General features: G+C 33.7%; 1 protein-coding gene across 1 annotated transcript in view; it reads right to left on the bottom strand.

The window, feature by feature from the left end:
* LOC132558570 (peripheral-type benzodiazepine receptor-associated protein 1-like) overlaps nt 1-23,361 on the bottom strand; it is a 170,515-nt gene that overhangs the window by 24,067 nt on the left and 123,087 nt on the right. Inside the window, exons 10-17 of the mRNA XM_060223155.1 lie at nt 12,885-13,007; nt 12,307-12,411; nt 10,909-10,959; nt 9,794-10,004; nt 9,553-9,657; nt 7,799-7,966; nt 4,082-4,125; nt 1,956-2,147 (exon numbers count right to left, since the gene is read on the bottom strand). Coding sequence (XP_060079138.1) covers nt 1,956-2,147; nt 4,082-4,125; nt 7,799-7,966; nt 9,553-9,657; nt 9,794-10,004; nt 10,909-10,959; nt 12,307-12,411; nt 12,885-13,007 — 999 coding nt within the window. The remainder of the gene's footprint in view (nt 1-1,955; nt 2,148-4,081; nt 4,126-7,798; nt 7,967-9,552; nt 9,658-9,793; nt 10,005-10,908; nt 10,960-12,306; nt 12,412-12,884; nt 13,008-23,361) is intronic.

Here is a 23,361-nt window from a genome sequence, read left to right as displayed (position 1 = left end):
ACCTTTAAACTTGTTGAGATACACAAACACTCCAAATCTCATTAACAAAACAGCAATATGTTGATTTAAACAACAATACATATATGTCTAAATTAATGAGCTTAAATGTCTGCTAATAATATGATCCCCTTGTCCTTCTATATAAACAAATAAACTGCTTACAATTATACATTGATAGAAGCACTTGTTAACAAAACCAAGAAATTTTGACCAAGTTTCTCTATGAATAACACATTTTGAAACAAGCTATTCGACTCTGCCTTGTGCATACTGAATTGTTACAGGATCTATTAACAAAAACAAGAAAATTAAACCATATATCTATATAAATGACACAACTTGAACCAAGGCCAAGGACACCATGCAGTGATAGCTGGTGTATAGTAGGGTACCTGGACAGTTGATAAAAACACTCTATAGTTAATGGGTTGCAGCCATTGATTATACTCGTGAATCAGCTCCATACATTTATTCACATGTTGAAGCTTCCTGCAGTACAGTACGACACACAAGATTTTATCACTTAATGATCCCAGCTGATTATGGTCTGTGTTGTGAAGAAACCCACCAAAAATGTTGAGTCAGAACTTCCCTTGTATTTCAACTCAGTCAACTGTACATAATAGGCTTAAAACAGAATCAGCAGAAATAACAGTCACTTATATGGAGATGTGTTCAGTTCATTTAGAATATTAAATCTCTAGGAAAGCCTATCAAATTCCACTCTCAGTTGTAATCTGATTGGAATAAGATTGATGTATTTGAGTTACAGTCGTATTTTTTTTTCTCTCTGAAGTTTTATTTTGTATTGACTACAGAAGACTTTTGACTGATTGCAATGTTTTAGGAACATAGTCAAACTAATATTTCTGAGAAAAATCAAAGATATCATTTCATATTAACTAGCTAGACGTTTAAACAGGTTGTAGTGCCGTGGAATAATAATTTTAAACATACAGAAGGGAACTTTTGTTTTGTAACCACACCAAGGATGATAACACACTTGTACATAATAACCCACTTTTAACAATATTAACTGTATTAACTTTTTAACAATACCACAGATATATAACCCAGTTTTATCCATACCCTGGACAATAACCCAGTTTTATCCCTACCCTGGATAATAACCCAGTTTTATCCATACCCTGGATAATAAACCAGTTTATCCATACCCTGGATAATAACCCAGTTTTATCCATACCCTGGACAATAACCCAGTTTTATCCCTACCCTGGATAATAACCCAGTTTATCCATACCCTGGATAATAACCCAGTTTATCAATACCCTGGATAATAACCCAGTTTATCCATACCCTGGATAATAACCCAGTTTATTCATACCCTGGACAATAACCCAGTTTATCCATACCCTGGACAATAACCCCGTTTATCCATACCCTGGATAATAACCCAGTTTAACCATACCGTGGATAATAACCCAGTTTTATCCATACCCTGGATAATAACCCAGTTTATCCATACCCTGGACAATAACCCAGTTTATCCATACCATGGATAATAACCCAGTTTATCCATACCCTGGATAATAACCCAGTTTATCAATACCCTGGATAATAACCCAGTATTATCCATACCCTGGACAATAACCCAGTTTATCCATATCCTGGATAACAATATATATTTAACGATACCATGAGTAATAAACCACTTTTGCCATACCGCAGATATGAATCAAATTTTAACCATATCATGATAATGGCCGAGTTTTTACCGCCACAGGTAATAACTTAGACAACATAGGTAATAACATAGTTTAACTATATCACAGGTAATAACTCAGGTTTAGACAACATAGGTAATAACATGGTTTTAACCTTATCACAGGTAATAACCCAGTTTCAACAATATCATAGGTAATAACCCAGTTTCAATCATACCACAAAATAACCCAGTTGTTACCAGCGTCCAGATTTTATTATCAACTCCTTACCTCATCCATATCTCCATATACTAGTAAGTAGTCACCAGTATTGATAGGTAGCTCTGCATCTGGGTTTTCATTGGGTGAGTGTTGGAAGGGGTCATAGGTGTATTTGGCAATGTACACCTGTAATGGGCCTTTCATGCCCAATCCTGACCGGCGGCTATCTTCACCAGAATGGCCATTTTCCACCGGTTTTACCTGGTTAGCAATACAGAACAATGAGTCTGTCTTTTTACAATAAAATGTTTGTTGAAGTTGTTGTGGCAAAAAAAAAAAACTTTGAAGGAAAATTATGTTTGAGGCCGTTTCATAATCATTTTTTCCCAGAAAAGAAAATTTTATTCAAAGAAATAAATAAATTGATATCTAAATAATATTGTCTGGCTGATAATACAGCAATGTACACCAAATAATTGGTGTGTTTATAGGCATGGTTCCAATAGCTGTTTAAAATGGTTGATTCTCTTCAGCTATGTACAGATTATAATGTGAAAAAGAAAAAAAATTAAAAATGGAACTTTTCTAGCTGAATTTGTTTAATGAAATTTGACACTAATCTTCCAGTTGACTGTAATTACTGTCATATACAGTAAAATTAATCAGAGTTTGATCTAATAATACCTTTTTATATTATACTTTTCATAAAAAAAGTTTTCTATGAATGTGTTATACTATCATCAATCACCAAATATTCTTCTGTTAAAAGAAAAAAACTAATGTAAAAGTATTGTCTGTTTTCTTAAATATCCACATCAAATTCCAAAATGTGTAATTACTAATTATCTGGTTCTATAAACCTGTGGGTGTACCTTCGTTAACCCGCTCAACTGAATGCCTCTTGGCAGCAACCACAATGCTAATGAAGGTATTAGCATCGTGAGATTATACTGCCGGTAGCTGTAACAGTGCACAACAATGGGCAGTGAGCTTTTCACCTTGATTATGTCATCCATCTAATGAAATCTGGCGGAAGCTTGAATTTTTTTTACCTATACTTCTAACTTATGGTCATGCTGTTATTCATATTGCTATGGAAACAAGTTTGAATGGGACATGGAAATTTATAACAAGGTACACATTATCATGCATCAGGAAGTCAATAAACACACACCTATACAGGTCTCTGATAAAGAAATGTACTTATAGGAAAAAAACTGGTTCCTGAGAAATATCTTGTGCAATTCTCACACTTTTATTCTCGGACTTCCTTTCATCTAATATCCATTACAATGGAATAGGGAGGATAAAACAAGTCATGTGGACAATTTCTGTCGTTGCTCATAACGCGAAGCTGATGAAGTAGAAAAAATTCTAACCCAGATTATACACAGTGAGTAAGCATTGATTACCCGTAATATATTTCAAAGGAATTGCCTGATGGACGAATGTGCTACCAGGGAGCTCACTGGATAAAACATGGTACAACGATCTACATAATTGATTTACATTAAAAAAAACTCATATGTTTTCTTAGATTTAACACATTTAGGATGAATGACCCTAACGTACTTAAAACCTGCAAGTACAAACTAAACAGGAAATACTTATATATTTCATAAGAAATTGAGATATACATGTAACGAGCCAATGTCTGGTCGTCTAACATGTGGTCAGAGAGGTTCATATACAAGAGTATTCTAATGGGTCCTCAAGGAAGAGATCTTATATAGATTTTATTGTACATGTATATCATTAATGTATGTTTGGTGCATGATGTTTTAACAAGATAATTTTATCTCATACGACGCAAAACTAGATTTTGAAATTTTTAAATGCTGATCAGAAGTAATGAAATATCATGTGATTCTGGCTTTTTAGCATGTTTTAAGTAGGTCATGATATAGCGGGTATCAGGTGGACTTAATATGATTCCTTATTTCTCATATACTATCCAAAGTTCTTATAAAGTTTTCATAATCTGTGTGATCAAAAAGCTTTACAATAAACTTAAACATGTATTGCAATTTCTTACTCTGTTTTTAATTATTCTCTAATTCAATGTACAATATCAGACAATGTATAAATATAGTGCCAAGGTATCAGTACAATTCCAAGGTGGAAAAATCTTAGTTTCATCAAATATCAAAGTATGAATAGTGATCTAAATTAATGCTTAAAACTATAATACTTACCCGCATTTCTCGGTTACTTTCCATACCGGAGTCGTCTCCCTTCTCTGTAAATAGACAGCATTGCCAAAAATGAATTGGCATTCTATTTCTAATATGTGTCTTAATTTTTTCACAATTAATTGATAAATTCTTTCATAATTTGATGTTATACACAAATTTATGACCTGTGAAAAACAGTGCACTAAGAGAACTGACTCCAGATGACGTTGGAAACCTATAGGTAAATAGCTGAAAAGATGTTTGATAATAACTGTGTATCTGTGAAAATTACCACAAATTCACATTCATGAAATGAATAGTAAATGTCAAAAAGTAAAAATGTCTAGAACATCTGTTTGACTGTGGGCATATACACAAATACTTAAAACATTACACATGTGTAATGTAAGTGCTTGAGGTCAAACATGAACAAATACCTACTTCAATACTATTGTATATATACAAATTCTATAAAGTACATATATCTTACAGTAGATATTTTGATATATTTTTACCTATCTATAATCAATAATGACATAAAACTGACACATGGTAAACCCTTGTCACCCATTCTCCATCCTTACACCTTGCATTCCTGCCAATTGATTTTCACTAATTTAATCAGAATATTTTCAGTTAGAACATCCTCAGGCTAGATACATGATTCTATTGATACCCTGCTGGTTTCTCTCATTGATTAGGTTGACCTTCAGGTCTGATCATGATGTAATTATGACAATTTTTTTTTAGAAAAATGAAAATCTCACATGAAAAAGTGGTGGATGATTTTGAATATCCTACAAATCTGATTTATGCCTTTTATTTTATATGGAATAAAGGATTTTCAGCCGTAAATACCACACAGAGTTGTAAACATACTGAGCAAAGCACCACAACTATCATGTGACATTCATGGGTACTACTCATCAGGGTAACTAACTTTTTGAAAAAAACTCTCCGTGCAATTAATTGTATGAAAAATACTCTTAAGGGAATTAATTGTACTGAAAATGCTCTCAGGGTAAATAACTTTACTGAAAATACTCTCCAGGCAATTAACTGTACTCTCCGGGCAATTAACTGTACTGAAAATACTCTCAGGGGAACTAACTGTACTGAAAATACTCTCAGGGGAACTAACTGTACTGAAAATATTCTCAGGGAGAACTAACTGTACTGAAAATACTCTCAGGGAAACTTATTCTACTGAAAAAACTCTCAGGGGAACTAACTGTACTGAAAAAACTCTCAGGGGAACTAACTGTACTGAAAATACTCTCAGGGGAACTAACTCTAATGAAAATATTCTCAGGGAGAACTAACTGTACTGAAAAAAACTCTCATGGGAACTAACTGTACTGAAAATAATGTTAGGGGAACTAACTGTACTGAAAAAACTCTCAGGGGAACTAACTCTACTGAAAATATTCTCAGGGAGAACTAACTGTACTGAAAAAAACTCTCAGGGAAACTAACTGTACTGAAAAAAACTCTCAGGAGAACTAACTGTACTGAAAATACTCTTAGGGGAACTAACTCTAATGAAAATATTCTCAAGGAGAACTAACTGTACTGAAAAAAACTCTCAGGGGAACTAACTATACTGAAAAAATTCTCAGGGGAACTAACTCTACTGAAAATACTCTCAGGGGAACTAACTATACTGAAAATACTCTCAGAGGAACTAACTGAACTGAAAAAACTCTCAGGGGAACTAAATCTACCGAAAGTATTCAACTCATTCCAAATCCCATTAATTCTCCTGATGGTAACATATATTACATGAAATGTATAAAATTAATGATGTGAAATTAATCACTCTAAAGGAAATATGTTTTGATCATTTGAAATATTTGATAATAACTCAGATATCATCAGTCTTCAATTTCTGTACAGCTTTTCTTGTAATGCAAAACGACTTTCCTCCATTGTGCATGACGATTAATCAAATAAAATTCATTTTGTATTAAGTAGTCTATTTTCTGATGAAATCTTATGTGTACACCTTCAAAACAAAATGGTACGCAATTTAGTCATATTTTAAAAATAAAATGAAATCAATATGTAAACAGGAGACCAATACACTTTTTTTGTCATATTTTTATGTTGTTTCATCTTGTCCAGAAAAACACTAACACCATACCTGTTTCTGTTGGTCTACAGATAATCCAACATTTTGACATAACCTTCAGGATGTGTTAACACATTCCCATATAATATATTGGTCAGAATTTCAATTGTCTTGGCTACAAACTGTACTAGGATATGAATCAGCCCTTGAAATGACCCACAGTAGTATTGAGATGGCCATTTAGACAAACTTAAAAACAAGCAAATTTATAATGATATGCGATAGGGCTTATAACACAGCCGAAAGTGAGTTAAGGAAAAAAAGGTTTGAAGGAAGTTGACTTAAGAATATATGCTACACATACCAAAATGTGATCTGTACTTTTTTCTACAAAAATTTCATCTTAGGAAATCTTCATATGACATTTTGATTGAAGTTTTGACTTAACTTTCATTTACTGACAACTCACTGAACAGTTATCAAGAAATGCTGGCATGATTTTTCTTTTTCAAGTATGATGAACTGTATTCGTTGCCGTAGCATTAAATATGGTTGAAATAGAATACATGATCAAGGGAGATAACTCTAACACATTAAAACAAATGTATGAAATAAGGTAGCATATATTCTTAAAAACAGTGCTAAAAGTTTATGTGCAAAGTTAGCGAACATTCAGGTTTGCTGATAGAAAAGCAACAAAGTCCTTTAGGGAGATGGTGAAAGCCGAATCTATACCTGATGATGTGTAAAGTAACAGTATCTCTTTTCATTCAGCACTAGACTGGTTAATCAAACTAAAAATACCCTTGAATGCCAATATGGCTTTATCTTTTATTTACATAAAAAATTTAAAAAACACAAAAAGTTTATCTTTCTTTAATTTAAATAAAAAATCTTGAATTTAATTGATTCTCCTACAGTGATTTCAAAGGATTTTGTAAAAATCTGTCATCTTATCATGATAACTGAAAATTCTATTTTTGTTTCGTATCAGGTGTTTATTTGCTCAATGCTCCCACATGTAGCTTTATTTGACTTGGCAGGTGAATCGACATCACAGGTAGATGACAAGTGATGGGCATTAGATTAAGACGTTATTACACAATCTACTGCATGCTGTTGCTTAATAAAGAATCACTTATCACTAACACCCACAACAGACTGGACTAATACTCTCTTAAATCTCTGCATTAATTTTTTTAAAAACTATCCCCATCAACAGATACAAGGGTATAGCAGAGTAAGTTTCCATTTAAAAACAGATTTTTAATGTTTTGAAACAATTATTGTCGCACATTATAATTCTGATTATTTTTTGTAATTTTTCATGCATTTTTTTTATCATTTTTTTCACCAATTTCACAAATTTTTATATAAATTTTGTTCAGAAGTTTCAACTCTTGAAAGAAGACTTCAGTAACGTGCTCATAGTCAAAGAACTGGAGAGTTAACATCAAAATGTTTTCATGAACTGTATTACAGCTATAGTGTAACTATATCTTCAAGTTATTAACTTAAATATTTCATAAATATAATTTGAGATACAGGTAGAGATTTTGACTTCTGATCAGATTTTGGGTACAAGTATTTGTTTAAATAATGTCTCCCTTCGAACCGCTCCATCCTCACTCTCTCTATATACAATGCACCACGCCAGTTAGTGTCACCTTCTGTCGGTAAATTTTCCTCCTCCGAGTCAGCAGCTTCCAGTTCTGTAAGTTTTTTAGCTATTTCGTAAAGTTCAGGGTCCTCGTAGGGCCCTGGAGGGGGTTGGGCCTGGTCAGGGGAGGGTTCATTTGAATTTTCTAATTCAACAGTATCGTCGTCCGCAAAACCTGAGACCAAAAATAAATATATGCATGCTATAAAGAAACTATACCTCCACCATCTTGTCATTACTTCTGTGATATATGTATATGGTTTGGTGTTGGTATGAAACTTCCTGGCTATAAATGGCATGCTTCCACAGACTAGACCTAACTGACTTCAACTCTATAGACTAATATGTAATCCATTTTCAAATTTTGATTTCAGAATGGTTATTAGATCTTTTGATAAATATTTCTTAATCATACTTATTGCTCTATTTGATACATAATCACACACAAAAAATAGGAGGGGGGGGGGGGGGGGGGTGTTATAAAAATAAAATACCAATGGCTCCTGCTTTTAAACTCATCTGAACTAGAGAAACAGTTGGAATTTAATTAAACACAATGGTGGATATTGTTAGTTCAAAATCAAATCAAGCCATGATATTTCATACCAAGTCAGGTATAAACTAAATATATACAAGTGGAATTTGAGAATATGTTTCAACCATCTGCACGGACAAAAAAAAATGTACCATTGGATCAGATCACAATAAAGATTCCATGACAGTGAGCCAAACATTTTATATACTGACACATACTTTAAAGCAAAATGAAAGCTTTAAAAATGGCTGACATGAGATTAGGAATGACACAGAGAATAAGACTTTTAGAAGATTGCAGTAGTGAGTTAATAAGAAAAATTGGGATAAATACAAAACATTAGGAAAAAGTAATTCATTTGAAAAGTTAAGAATTCTTGAATTAAACATTGGAGGAAAAATTAATATATGATAAAGGAAGATAAGAATTAAAATAAAATATTATTTTCTAATTTCAAATTTAGAATGTAAAAAAATAATGACCAATGATAAAAAACATGAGAGAATTGAACTTTTATAGAATTATGATCAAGCAATCTGATGGTCAGTCATGGTATATGAGACTGACCACATAGCTTTATAATGACTTAGTGGACATGCGGGTATGACAGAAAACTACAGCATTAGCAGAATTTCAGGCAGGCTGTACTGGTTGGCTTTGTATTTATCACTTAACAATTGATTTGATGAGGCTTATAATGAATTAATGTTCCCTACAATGTCACATTTGTGAAACCTGATTAATTCATGGATCCATACTGATGTTTTGTCACCAAAAACAAATCAATCATTTTTTAATATGAAAATGCCTTATAAGGGATATAGAAATGAGACAAGGGATAAAGAAATCAGAGTTATGTGGCATACTCCAAATACAAATTTTGTAACATGTTTAATATGGTAAACATGCCAGCACCTATATTCCAGAAGGCATGCAGTCTTCCACCAGCATATTTTGCCAACCCCCAGGACCTTGGTCTACACCAGTATATCCCATTGGCCCGAGAACCTGACACCACATCATAATAGATGAGAATAAATATATAACTGTCCCTTTGTTAGAATAGCTGTAAACAAAAGACAGATGTTTTAATCTTAACTTAACACTGAGATTAACAAAACTTAAGCTCTGCAGTGCTTTTTCTTTTGACCAACACTGAAGTTAAGGTGTACAACATCACCCAATCAGTACCATGAAGTGGTGATAATTTATAAGTATTTTCCTACCTGTATCAAGTGACTTTGTAGAGTCCACCTGCGTATTATCACTTCCATTTACTAACTTTCCTGGTAATGATTCTTGAGAATTGATGTTTGTTGGATGGAAATTTTCTGAAAAATAAAAATGAACTAAAATCAAAATAACCCTATGAGTGTATTTGTCTCACTAAATCACTTATACAATATCAGAGTATTCTATATCACTTCTTACAGGTAATCTTTTATCATTCCTGTTGGCTATACATACCATGGACTGGACTTCTTATTGCAGAAGAGTTGTGAGGGTTGTTATTGTGCTTTTTTCCTGAGTTATCTCCTCCTGGATGTGATATGTGTGCCCAATTGTCCACCAGGTGGTGCTGATTGGTTGCCGCCTGAAGAGTTTTCAATTCCTGTGTAAGCTCTAAATGTTGTTGTTCTTGTTTATGACAGCTTTCTTTGAGCTCTTCAATCTTATTCTGAAACATTGTCATGGTCAGAGCTTACAAATGGTAAACCTTATTCTGAAACATTGTCATGGTCAGAGCTTACAAATGGTAAACCTTATTCTGAAACATTGTCATGGTCAGAGCTTACAAATGGTAAACCTTATTCTGAAACATTGTCATGGTCAGAGCTTACAAATGGTAAACCTTATTCTGAAACATTGTCATACAAATGGTAAACCTTATTCTGAAACATTGTCATGGTCAGAGCTTACAAATGGTAAACCTTATTCTGAAACATTGTCATGGTCAGAGCTTACATATGGTAAACCTTATTCTGAAACATTGTCATGGTCAGAGCTTACAAATGGTAAACCTTATTCTGAAACATTGTCATGGTCAGAGCTTACAAATGGTAAACCTTATTCTGAAACATTGTCTTGGTCAGGGCTTACAAATGGCTAGTCCTATTCTGAAACATTGTCATGCTCAGAGTTTACAAATGGCTAGTCTTATTCTAAAACATCGTCATGGTCAGAGCTTACAAATGGCTAGTCTTATTCTAAAACATCGTCATGGTCAGAGCTTACAAATGGCTAGTCTTATTCTGAAACATTGTCTTGGTCAGACTTTACAAATGGTTAAATATTGGTTTCTAGTTTAGTATTTACATGTGATGAGACACAGGTGTGATGCCTAGTTCACTATTTAACTTAAATAAGGTAAACTGGGAACCATGCCTTAGTTAAGTATTTACCTGTAACGAGGTATACTAGGAGCCATGCCTTAAGTAAGTATTTACCTGTAACGAGGTATACTAGGAGCCATGCCGTAGTTAAGTATTTACCTGTAACGAGGTATACTAGGAGTCATACCTTAATTAAGTATTTACCTGTAATGAGGTGTACAAGGAGTCATACCTTAATTAAGTATTTACCTGTAATGACGTCACAACCTCTTCATGATCTTTGGATTTAATATCTTGGTCCTGAAAAATAAAAATAATAAAACATTAATACATTTTACTAAATCATCCTTAAATTTGCTTCTTTATTTGTGAACAGTGAAATAATTCCTTGCCTGAATCATGGACACAAATCTGCTCTGCTTTAAAGTCGATATTCCTGGAATATTACATTATGTAATTCTGAAGTTATTACTTCAGTTCACCTGTCAGCTTCTCTCCTGTCTATAATCTTCACTTTGTGGACAATGTTGGAACACCACAAATATCAAAGAGCAATATTTAATGTTTTCTACCATTTAATCAGAAATTTTTTTTACTTCAATATAGATTTGATTCATTACCCACGCTTCTTCACAAACTGAGCATTTTGACAATTTACCACAAATGTTCATTTTCCATATGATACCAAATCATGCAACTGTTTCATCGCATTAAGGAGAAAACGCCTACGTGAGGCTCACCTGTACCACATCACTGCTCTGACATGTTCTCCGATGACAAAAGGCTTTTAATTTGAGATAACCATCTCTAAAGCTAATTCAGCAGAAACTTATTTCCATTTTCTGGCGTTGAGTTGTTAAAATGTAGGCATGGAACTCATCAAAATAAACAGGTATTTTATTCTATTTTAGACATTTTCATGCCATCATCAACTGAACTATAGACTATTGCTGTGTAAGATTATGAAAAAGGAAATCACCACAGACAGAACACACATCAATGTCATCCTAAAGCTAAAACACATTTTTTTGCCATCTGCTTGAAAACGACAAACGAATGTAAAAACCTTATATATTAAAATCCTATATTGAAGAGGAAACACAGCTTCATAATCTTTCAATCTGACACTTTTTATTAGATAAGTCAATATTGTTTCAGCTGTCAGTAAAATATTTTCTTTGTTATAATTTTTACTGACTTGACTCAATATGATATATTATGATCTGATTGTTTATTGAAACAATTGTTCCCTTGACAATTATGTAGGATGTGTATTCCTGTGAGGATTTCGGAGTGTCATGACATTTTCTGACCTAAACTTTCCCATACCAAATAGTTACAAAAAGTTATACTTATTAAGGTACAAAAAAAGTTTTAACTTTTAATGCTAGATTGGAACCATTTTAGATCAGGGTTCCAATCTAGTACTAAAAAGTTACAAAAAGTCCAGAATAGATTTCAAAAGTTGTACCTAGCATTTAACTCCAGAAAAGTTACATTGAAAAAAAAAAAAAAAAAAATTTCTGGTACTAACAAGTTGGAACTTTTTGTACTCTATTTTGGTATGGGTTGTTACAGTATTTTCTGGACTTATGTAATGACAACATTTTCTGATTTTGACAAAACAATTATGTAGGATAAGGGTACCTTCTGAAGTGTGAGGATTTCGGACTGTTTTTCGTGAAGCTTCTGTTTTGTTGTTTGGTAGTCATTCTCTAAATTTGTTAATTTGTCAGCTGATTCTTGTAATGTCTACAACAAAGAAAGATGCAATAATCAGAGCACATCAACTATGAGACAAAATGATTTATAATTACTCCCATTGACCTAACAGAGGTTTTAACACAATACCTGGAGAAATCAACATGGTGCGAATGTGACCCGATACCTTTACATGATTTATGATACGAACCCCTGTGCCATCATGGATAAAGACGATTACACTATCCACTGTGCCACCTACCCATCCTATTAATCACATCTTTCCTCTAATTCATAATCAATATGTGATTTTCAATGCATTTTAACAACTACACAATGTATATTAGGATATCTGTAGCAGTAATGAATGTATGATACACTGTACTGTCCTTAACACACAACTTGTAGTTACACTGACAAATCGCTGTTATTTTTATCTGATCCGAGAACTTTGCCAAATAGTAAGTAGATAGTAAACACTCTATACAATTATTCACAACTTCAGTCACAGTTTTGTTACTCACCTTGACAACACTTTCAAGGTCATGAACTTTGGTTTGGAGAGTATTTCTTTCATTCCTAGCAATATCACATTCGTGTTGTGCTTCTGTGAGGTTCAAGCGTAACACATTACATTCTTCATTAACCTGGAAAATATAAAGTTAGCAGTTCTGTAAGTTTAAATATCTATGAGTTCACAAAAGCTGTGTAACACCACAGGTGTTAAAGGAATAGTGCCAACAGAAGTCAGAATGAAGGTGTTGAAGCTACATTTCCAATGTTAAAGCTGTGCTCTATGTTATGATAACAATATATGTGACTGTCTCTGAAAATGTCAAAATGTTCATATATCAATGAACATTAAGTTTATCAATGCTCCTTATGATGCTAAACAGCACTGCTGATGATAAGATACTTTACAGAATAATACATTTTGATGTATGAATTTAAGTTGGTGATAAGAGAAGATGGATAAGGATGAAAAGAAGTAGCTGTAATAATTTGACAAAACTGGCAAACTTTATTCCCTGAAATGGAGGCAGTTGATGATTATAACATAGTAGGGTCAGCCATAAGTTAAATATGTAAACATATTGTTAGGAATGAAGGCAGGTGAACAAGGGTGAAAAACAGTTGTAGTACTTATATATTGGCAAAGTTGACAACCTGCATTTAATTTCCTAAAATGCAATTTCTTGAAAGACCTTAGGACAGAACACATTTAGATCTAACTGATGAAATATCTATTCCAGTGGTCTCTAATCATTCCTATATTTTACTGGGTATAAACCTACAGGGGCAACTGCACTGAGAATGTGTAAAAGTGGAGATGGGGCTATTCCCAAATAATGGCTTTACAAGAAGGAAAATATTGGGTGCCATCTTGGAATATGATATTTGAAGATATCTGTATCAGTATGTAAGAATGAAATATTTTATGAAAAGTAAAGCAATATATTGTTTTACCAGGTAGAATCAGCTGACAATTAAAGGTATAATTATACCAGGTAGGCTGTTAAGGATCTTCCATATATATACTGATACTGGTCTATCACTTAAATATCAATAATATGGTGAGAAACAGGTTATCAAAATCTTATAGATCAGAAAGAGAAAGTCAGATCTCCCATACAAGTTTGGTTGAATTATGGGTCACATATCAATAAAACTGTATACAAATATTTTTTCAGTCTATTATGGTAACAATTGAAATCCAAACCTTATACAGATATCTATAAATATTGATGAAAATATAAAGAATATGGTACTGTAAATTTATTTTCATGGATTTTAAAACTCAGAGGAGACAGATTGGTTAATTCTGAATTATCATATATGTTACAATGATAATCTTATACTTGATTGAAAAAAAAAAAAAAACAACGTACCTGTTCAATATTTTTCAGACGTAAATATAATGTTGACAAAGATCCATGAGATTTGACACTTTTTAGAAAACTGGGTAACATATTTACAAACCACCAAGTATGGTTTATAACTAACCTTATCATCTTGGATATTGTTTGAACATTTCATTAGTACAGAAATGACTTAATATGTACGATCTGATCAGGGATAGAAATAAAACAGATCCTAGATGTCCTAGACAAGCCAGATCTCAGGTTCCAAGCTTCCATGTGACACAGTTCTACTGTAAACCTGTATAAACAATATACAGCTGTATTTTCTGCTTTATGTCAAAGTCCAGATTGACCTCAGGCATCCTGCAGGTCTGACAACAATGAGTAACGTTATATAAGGGAACCATTCTACACCTGTATTTACCACCTGTGATCAGATCAGAATGAAAGAAATCGGTAGTGTAGTATTGTAAATACTACAATTGTTATATGTTAATAGACTTGTACACCTGAGGGTATATAAAAATAATTAACTTTACATTATCATGTAGGGCCATGACAAACAGGATACAAATATGGATTCCTTAATCACAAATATTTAACAATCACATCATTTTCAGCTGTAAAGAAATTTAACATTTTTTGTACTTTTAGTTTTTAGAATATATTTCACAGGTAAATATTTCATTCTTACAATCTATTAACCTTTTTTCTCTTTTACTTCCATATTGACAATGTATAGCTAGGTACATTTTCAGGCTTCATGTGTAATTTTCAAACAAAAGAAAGATTTTATAATCAGTTTTTCCACATAAATCAATGAAGTTGCTATATGACTCTTTGAGAGATCATACAACTGAAGATGTATGTATGTAATTATGACATCACGGCAATATGAGCCATGGGGTAGCCTTAAGGGATGGTTCTCCAACACTGTTAGCCAATACATAGACTTAAGTGATGGTTCTCCAACACTGTTAGCCAATACATAGACTTAAGGGATGGTTCTCCAACACTGTTAGCCAATAGATAGCTTTACAGGATGGTTCTCCAACACTGTTAGCCAATACATAGCTTTACAGTATGGTTCTCCAACACTGTTAGCCAATACATAGACTTAAGGGATGGTTCTCCAACACTGTTAGCCAATACATAGACTTAAGGGATGGTTCTCCAACACTATAAGCCAATACATAGCTTTACAGGATGGTTCTCCAACACTGTTAGCCAATAGATAGCTTTACAGGAAGGTTCTCCAACACTGTTAGCCAATACATAGCTTTACAGTATGGTTCTCCAACACTGTTAGCCAATAGATAGCTTTACAGGAAGGTTCTCCAATACTGTTAACCAATACATAGCTTTACAGGATGGTTCTCCAACACTATAGACCAATTCATAGCTTTACAGTATGGTTCTCCAACACTGTTAGCCAATAACCAATAGATAGATTTAAGGGATGGTTCCAATAGATAGCTTTAACACTGTTAGCCATGCTTCACAGTTCATAGACTTAAGGGATGGTTCTCCAATACTGTTAGCCAATACATAGCTTTACAGGAAGGTTCTCCAATACTGTTAGCCAATACATAGCTTTACAGGAAGGTTCTCCAATGCTGTTAGCCAATAGATAGCTTTACAGGATGGTTCTCCAACACTGTTAACCAATAGATAGACTTATGGGATGGTTCCCCAACACTGTCAGCAATGAGACTGCCTAGAAATGGCACCCCAGCTACCTGTATGCCACGAGACAAATAAGGGATGGTTCCCTAGCACTGTCAGCAATGAGACTGAATAGAAATGGCACCCCAGCTACCTGTGTGCCATGAGACAAATAAGGGATGGTGCCCTTGCATTGTGAGCAATGAGACTGCCTTGAAATGGCACCCCAGCTAACTGTATGCCATGAGACAAATAAGGGATGGTACCATTGCATTTTGAGCAATGAGACTGCCTAGAAATGGCACCCCAGCTAACTGTATGCCATGAGACAAATAAGGGATGGTGCCCTTGCATTGTGAGCAATGAGACTGCCTAGAAATTGCACCTCAACATTGTATAACATTTCATTAAAAAGTATTGATCAATTGATTAGTGATAGACATTAATGTTTGTTATACATGCAAAGCCCCATTCCTGAATTTCAAGAAATGCAAAATCAGACATTTGAACAAATTCAACTTCAAGAAGTAAAATTCGACCAGACAAGAGGAACAAATGTAAACATATAATGGCCTCAACATGTGGCAGATCAACAGAGCAATCAGCTCACCTTTAACCAGCTAAATCATGACTATTGCATACACACAAAGGATTGAATGATACCAGATATCCATACAGGCAATATGTAAAATCATACTTACATATTTGTTTAGACTTGTGTTATAGAACTGCTGAATCTTGTTCCGTTTGATTTTTTTCTTCGAGAATGAACTAGAGCACTGCCCCATGTTGTTGAGTTAGAAAAATAAAGAGCTTTATACTGAGTCATACAATGTTAATTCGTTTAAGTCATTGTGTTCACGGTATCCACACTGGAGTGTCTAGTATGAGAGTTATAAAATATACCACCAAGCATACTGACAATGAAGTCGATCCAGCTTCAGCACCAACAAGTTTTAAATATGTCATGTAAAATCTTCATATATTGATTTGATGATAAATACATTGAGACATATACTGTACAGGTAGGTGGAATTCCTCTGTACATCAAAGGCTATTGTAGTCAGTAGCGGTCGATTTGATCTCGTTCCACCAGTCGATCAGTTTCTAGGTAGATATATGGTACCTAAAGTGGACCAGAATCCAATTAACATTGTCTGATGATAAGCTAGAATCACCAATATGTACAGACACTTTGAACAATGGCATTCACCTTTATCTTGCAGCAATGCATTCAATGATCATTCCAATTAAAGGTGGTCAATATTAGTATCATCATTTGTCCGTTCCTCAAAATTCATCAAAGAAAATATTCTATTCTAACTTCAGGCTATACAAACGGTTTAGTTCTGCTTGTCTGGACGACCACGCAGGTGAAATATATCTTCAGACTAATAATCAATGATTTCAAGATAAAGTCCTAAACAGCGATCTGAAAAATTCACAAAAAACCTTTCTTCTTAACGACAAACCCAGACTGTCCTTGTTTCCTATAGCCAAGAAAATTTTACCAGGGTTATAAATACTAAAGAAATCTTCAGAAAATCCAGAATAGGTGATACATAAAGTGTTTTACTGCATACCACTAAACAATATAACCTGTTGATAAACACTGATATCTACTGTGAATGTTATTTCTTACATCCTTATCTATCAGTGACTTGACAAACAGTACTTGTCACCAAAGGACAAATAGAATCTGAACACAAATGAAACTAATATAGAGTCCATCCAGTAGTGATCATGCATTCAAATCCAGCGGTCAAGAGGTACTTTCGACGTCCACTATATCTTGCAGGTGCCCTATTCCCTATTTACAAATTTCCTGCTGTGTTGTTAGGAATTCTCCTCCATTTGTCTTCAAATCCAGACCACTTCATCACTTTAAGCTGATAAGCCGACGGTCACATTAGATGGTCAAGTGTAGCTAATTCCGCTATAATGGGAGTACTTGGATACTGATTGGTCACTTAAGCCCACACTACAATGGTCAGCTGTTGATTATTTGTCATCCCGTTACTTGACGCTGATGATCACAAATAATTGTGTAATAACTGATTCAATAGCATCAATGAAGGTCAGTTTGAATCAGTATTGTGTCGTAATATGACATGAAACACATGGTTAGACAAAATTAGAGTTCTGAACCTTACTTCCAGGAAATTTCATTTTGTTAAATGATAATTTATCAACTTTGACCATTATAAAGTATGAACCTATTTTCTTTCACAATTACACAATTTGCAGACAGCAGCTTTAATCTAGAAGAAACCTGTAAAATGATTGCATACTGATCCACAGCGAGACACAACTCAACCTCTTGGAAACTCTTAGTTGTTGACTGCAAACTTGGAAATGGACCAGCTTTTCCCCTTGACCAAGTCTTCATTATACAAGATGAAAATAGATGCCTGTTTTTTTTTTTTTTTAAATCAAATCAGAGCATCAGGTTGATCATAAGGTTTCCTGATATCACAGCATATCAAATTTGATTATCTGCAATGATTCCAGATCGACAACAAAGCACTTTCCTTTTTTAACGCTGTTACATGCATATTGTGTAAAATTCCTGTGCAGCTTCCGTTTTTTTCTTCTGGTCATTAAAGTACAATCACAAAGAACGAATTCATTCCTCAATCGATTTTCAGGACCTTCGAAATCTTAATTCGAAATTTTTAACATACACCACTATCATGTGGTAAATGACCTTTACAAACTCTGTATGATCAGCGGCTTAGAGAAGGGTATGACATTTAAAACTGATGTCCAGTGTCTCATGATTACACTTACCACCTGCTTTTAGCAAATATGAATAAGATATTTGCTCCAGTATTTTATATTGAGCATGCATTGAGGAAATAGCACCTTCACACTGATCAATGTCTACACACCCCACCAGTCCAACATCCCATTAACTCACAGTATCACTATACTTGGACATCAATAATGTCCTCTTACTTCTACAATAATGAGAATACTGTAATTAGGTCAAAATAATACTCACTGATATCCCATCGTCATATTACCACCTCAAGCAAAATATAATGTCAATAATCACCGTCGATTCATTATAATACAGGTGTTAATGATCTCTCCGCTGGTTACTTTACTACACACGCAACTCCCTGGGATATTAAACAATTTCGATAAAAATTTAGTAAACAGCCATAAACGATAAAAGTTACTTGATTAGAATATCTGGTATATTAACAGCGGCCATATACTGTTATGTCCCTGATGTACAATCAAAATGTAACAGGAAGGATTTACTATATACCACAACAAAGGATAAATCTGTCACCGTGCTTGAAGAACATCAACCTAGTACTAATTCACAAATCACTATTCACATTCTTATAACATTTATTGAAAGGAAAATATATTTTGCACCGTATCAACATCGAATCTAAATACTTTGGAAGTTCTGGACTACACTTAAATATTATAGATTATGTCAGTCAGGAGGTAATGTTAAGATAAAGGAGAATTTATCACAGATTTTATAAAACAAGGTCAATGTTTGAATAAAATTTAGGATTGCTGATGGATAGATCTGTATTTCTTTGTCAGGTCACGGGTTTGAAACCATAGAAAAATCACATGGATTGAGCTAAGCATGCCAAATATTTAAAAGATAATTTTAGGACCAGTAAAAAACGTTCTTAATTCAAAACATACTTTTAGGACCAGCTAAGAATGTCTGTTAATTAAAAATACTTTTAAGGCCCCTAATTTAACGCATCATAGTACCAGCTAAAAATGCCCCTATTCTAAACATAGGCCCAGACTTAAAGAATGGCTCCAATTTGATTATGTTATATAAATAGATGGGCTATGCGGATCAACTTTCATCAGTTATAGTAAATGGGAAAACTGAGAACTTATTTTAGAAATCAAACCAGGAAACATGTTGTTAATTTTCATAACTGAACAGTGAAACGATCAGCTGGATCTACAACGTTAAGGTAAGAAAGTGACATTCTAATCACTTTTCTTTCCCCCAGCTGTTATTGAATATTCTAATTTCCTATAGTTATAACAATGATTATTGATTTTCTCATTTCCAACAGGTCGGTCATAATTGCAACATCCGGACAAATCTCTGGTCATCTGTCATCTGTGGTCAATTCAAATTACACTTTGTGTCTGAAAACACAGTGAACTCCACGCTCGTGAACACTTGATAATTGTGTAGTCATTCATGTATGTAGTTATAATTTTTTAAGGTTTTTTAGCAATTAACTGCCTGATTCAGCTCAATTGACATTTTATTATAAAAACAGGGATACTTAAGTATATGATTTATTTTTTAAATGGAAAAGTACTTATTTTTCGTGCATGAGAATAATAATAGATTGACGATCATTTTACTTCTACAGATATAGATGTGAATTCAGTTTGCTTCACCAGACACTGATGACTTGCCATTGGAGTTAGGAAATTGGTCGTACGTCTGGAAGGCAGCAAGACGTGTATAATAGATAGCATGATATACATAATATCCCTGATGGCTGGATACTCAAGACATCTCTGAAAAACTTATGTATGTCAGAAGAATACGTTAGAAAAGATAGAAATCCCAAGACTACACAACTAGATATTATGTATGTAATCCAATAGTTTAGACTACGCTGAAAAGTACAGAAATATGCAGATTCAACCAAAAATCGCATGCTACTGGAATGTGTATGCACATGTACAAACAGTGCTTTATTCCTACAAAGTTTTAAAAAATCTAACTAAATTTAGCAACCCAGGCTGACAATTTCATCTTCAAATTCAAAATGATGTTGACCTTGGTCTTACAGAGAGTGATATTGTGCAGGACAGAATGCCAGAAAACCCTACATCCAATAGGACTTTCATTGGTCTACTTTCACAAAGTCAGTTTTTGTGACACACCAGGTAAAGAATTTGACCTTTTATTTCAAGGTGACCTTGACCTTGGTCTGTACTGATACAAAAGTAGTAAACAACAGTACACCATGTTGTCATCTTACAGATAGTTATAAAATTTCATCGACCTTTCCAAAGCCAGAAATTATTGCACAAAAATGGTGGATTTTACCTTTGACTGTAATATGTCCTTACCTTTCAAACATCATCTAAAAAATGGTCATAAACGTCCATGAAATTTGTCAAAATTTGACCTTTAACCTTAATGTGACCTTGACTTAGGGTTTTACAACCTATAAACATGATAGCCAAAACAAAACTTTGGTATTATGAACTTACTGAAAATATGAGCTGGTGTTTCTGTAATAAAGCACAATCATTGTTTGTATGTATGACATTGTCTCTATATATGATGACAGGATGGAACAACCTTATTTGGAACTACTACAGCTAGACATTTATAGTCAGTGTAAAATGGCAAACAGGGAGACAAACAAATTTATTACCATATTGTTCACAAGTAACAGAGCTTATTTTCTGGTTGCATGCTTTAATTTAATTGCACACTGGGATTATATGTAGCTCCAGAATTTCACCAGCAGGTACCTGACTAATTATACCTGTAACACTGCACTGTCTGATTGTTTTACTGTTGTCCTACAATACCCATGGGTTGTCTAATGTTTGTATTGAAGATGATACGGTATTAGTAACTTGTGTCTGAGAAACACACTGTTTGTACCAGTCATGATAAACTAATTGATATTTTCTAAATAGGAAAAGGCTATGATTAATTCATGTTACCTGCTATTCAAATTACACGACCAGATATATAACCAAACAAATGCTTGCCTTTTAATAAAGAAGAGATAGTTAAATATTCGCACAGCTCCAATGATTTTTATTGCTATGTGGTTCTGTTTATGTCATCCTTTTTGTTTGTTTAAAATTCAGTAGAACCAAGAAACTAATGTATTTCAGCTATCCAAATAATTCAAGGCCTCCACTATCTTGTGTATGTTTCAAGTTTCTTCTACTCATAAAATAACCCCTCTGACCTTGTAAAATTACACCACACCATTACAATCTGACTTCATAGAATAACCACTCTGACCTTGTAAAATTACACCACACCATTACAATCTGACCTCATAGAATAACCCCTCTGACCTTGTAAAATTACACCACACCATTACAATCTGACCTCATAGAATAACCACTCTGACCTTGTAAAATTACACCACACCATTACAATCTGACCTCATAGAATAACCACTCTGACCTTGTAAAATTACACCACACCATTACAATCTGACCTCATAGAATAACCCCTCTGACCTTGTAAAATTACACCACACCATTACAATCTGACCTCATAGAATAACCACTCTGACCTTGTAAAATTGTAAATTTGTCATTTAGTAAAAATTAAACAAAAAATCTCTGTTAAAGTTTGACCTTGGTAAATTTATTTACCATTACAGGTCAACCTAGTAAATGTTTCATGTTTGATATGTATGATAATAATTTCCATCTTCTGACCTGGGTAGAGTTACAGAGGTCATACAATGACCTCTGAGTTCATAACAGGTCAATACAATAATGACCTATAACAAAGGATCATTAGGACATGTCACTCTAGGTATTTTATGATTTCGAATTCAAAGATATTTTATGATTTCAACTTCAGAGTCCATTTTGTATACAGATGTGTAAATGAGAATTTGAACAATTCTATAGCCAGGTTATTTTCAGCATCAATGATACAACAATGGCCTCGTAGTACTTTTTGAATTATTCATCACATAAAAACATCAAATGCACATCAAGGCTTCATCATCCCTGTGTCTTTAATCTTAATTTACATAAATAGAAAGACATTACCATACAGAAATGGATTGTAGTCCAGGTTTTGAATACTAGACAAATTACCATTCTTTTGAAATTTTATAGAAATCCTTAATGACTTGTCTGTTAATTTGTGTAGTAATTTGGAAATTCGCCTAGTTGTCTTTGAAATTTACACCAAATGAAAAGATGATCAATACTCACATAGTAAATGTTGGGAAGTAAAAATTATGAATGATTAAAAACTTAAGTGGTTTTAGGTCCAGAATTATGTAACAACACACTGCTCTTGACTCACGACAAAATTGATCCGGAGTTTGAAGTACTAGTGTATACTAATTTTGATGATCTAGACAATGTAAACAAAATAAATGTATTGTTGTTAAACCTTTGTGTAGGTATATGGGAAGCTTGTTGGGCCAATAAAAACAATGTGGCACCTTGGCATTTACAAATAAACCAATCAATAGTCTAGACACTCTTACAACCTTGTGATTATGATACCTACACAACTAATTGTGTTTCATGTTTAGTTCTGTGATATACAGCTGATCATTAGACAGAACAGCATTACCTCTTTCACACACCAAAATGTTAAACAGGGCATACTCCACACCCCAAACACTTCATTACCTCCTCCTCCACACACCCAAACATTACACAGGACATGCTCCACACCCCAAACACTTCATTACCTCCTCCTCCACACACCCAAACATTACACAGGACA

This window comes from Ylistrum balloti, unplaced genomic scaffold, assembly GCF_031769215.1.
Source record: "Ylistrum balloti isolate Yb309-2 unplaced genomic scaffold, AGI_CSIRO_Ybal_v1 Utg370796, whole genome shotgun sequence".
NCBI lineage: Eukaryota > Metazoa > Mollusca > Bivalvia > Pectinida > Pectinidae > Ylistrum > Ylistrum balloti.
This window is presented reverse-complemented; position numbering and strand designations above follow the sequence as displayed.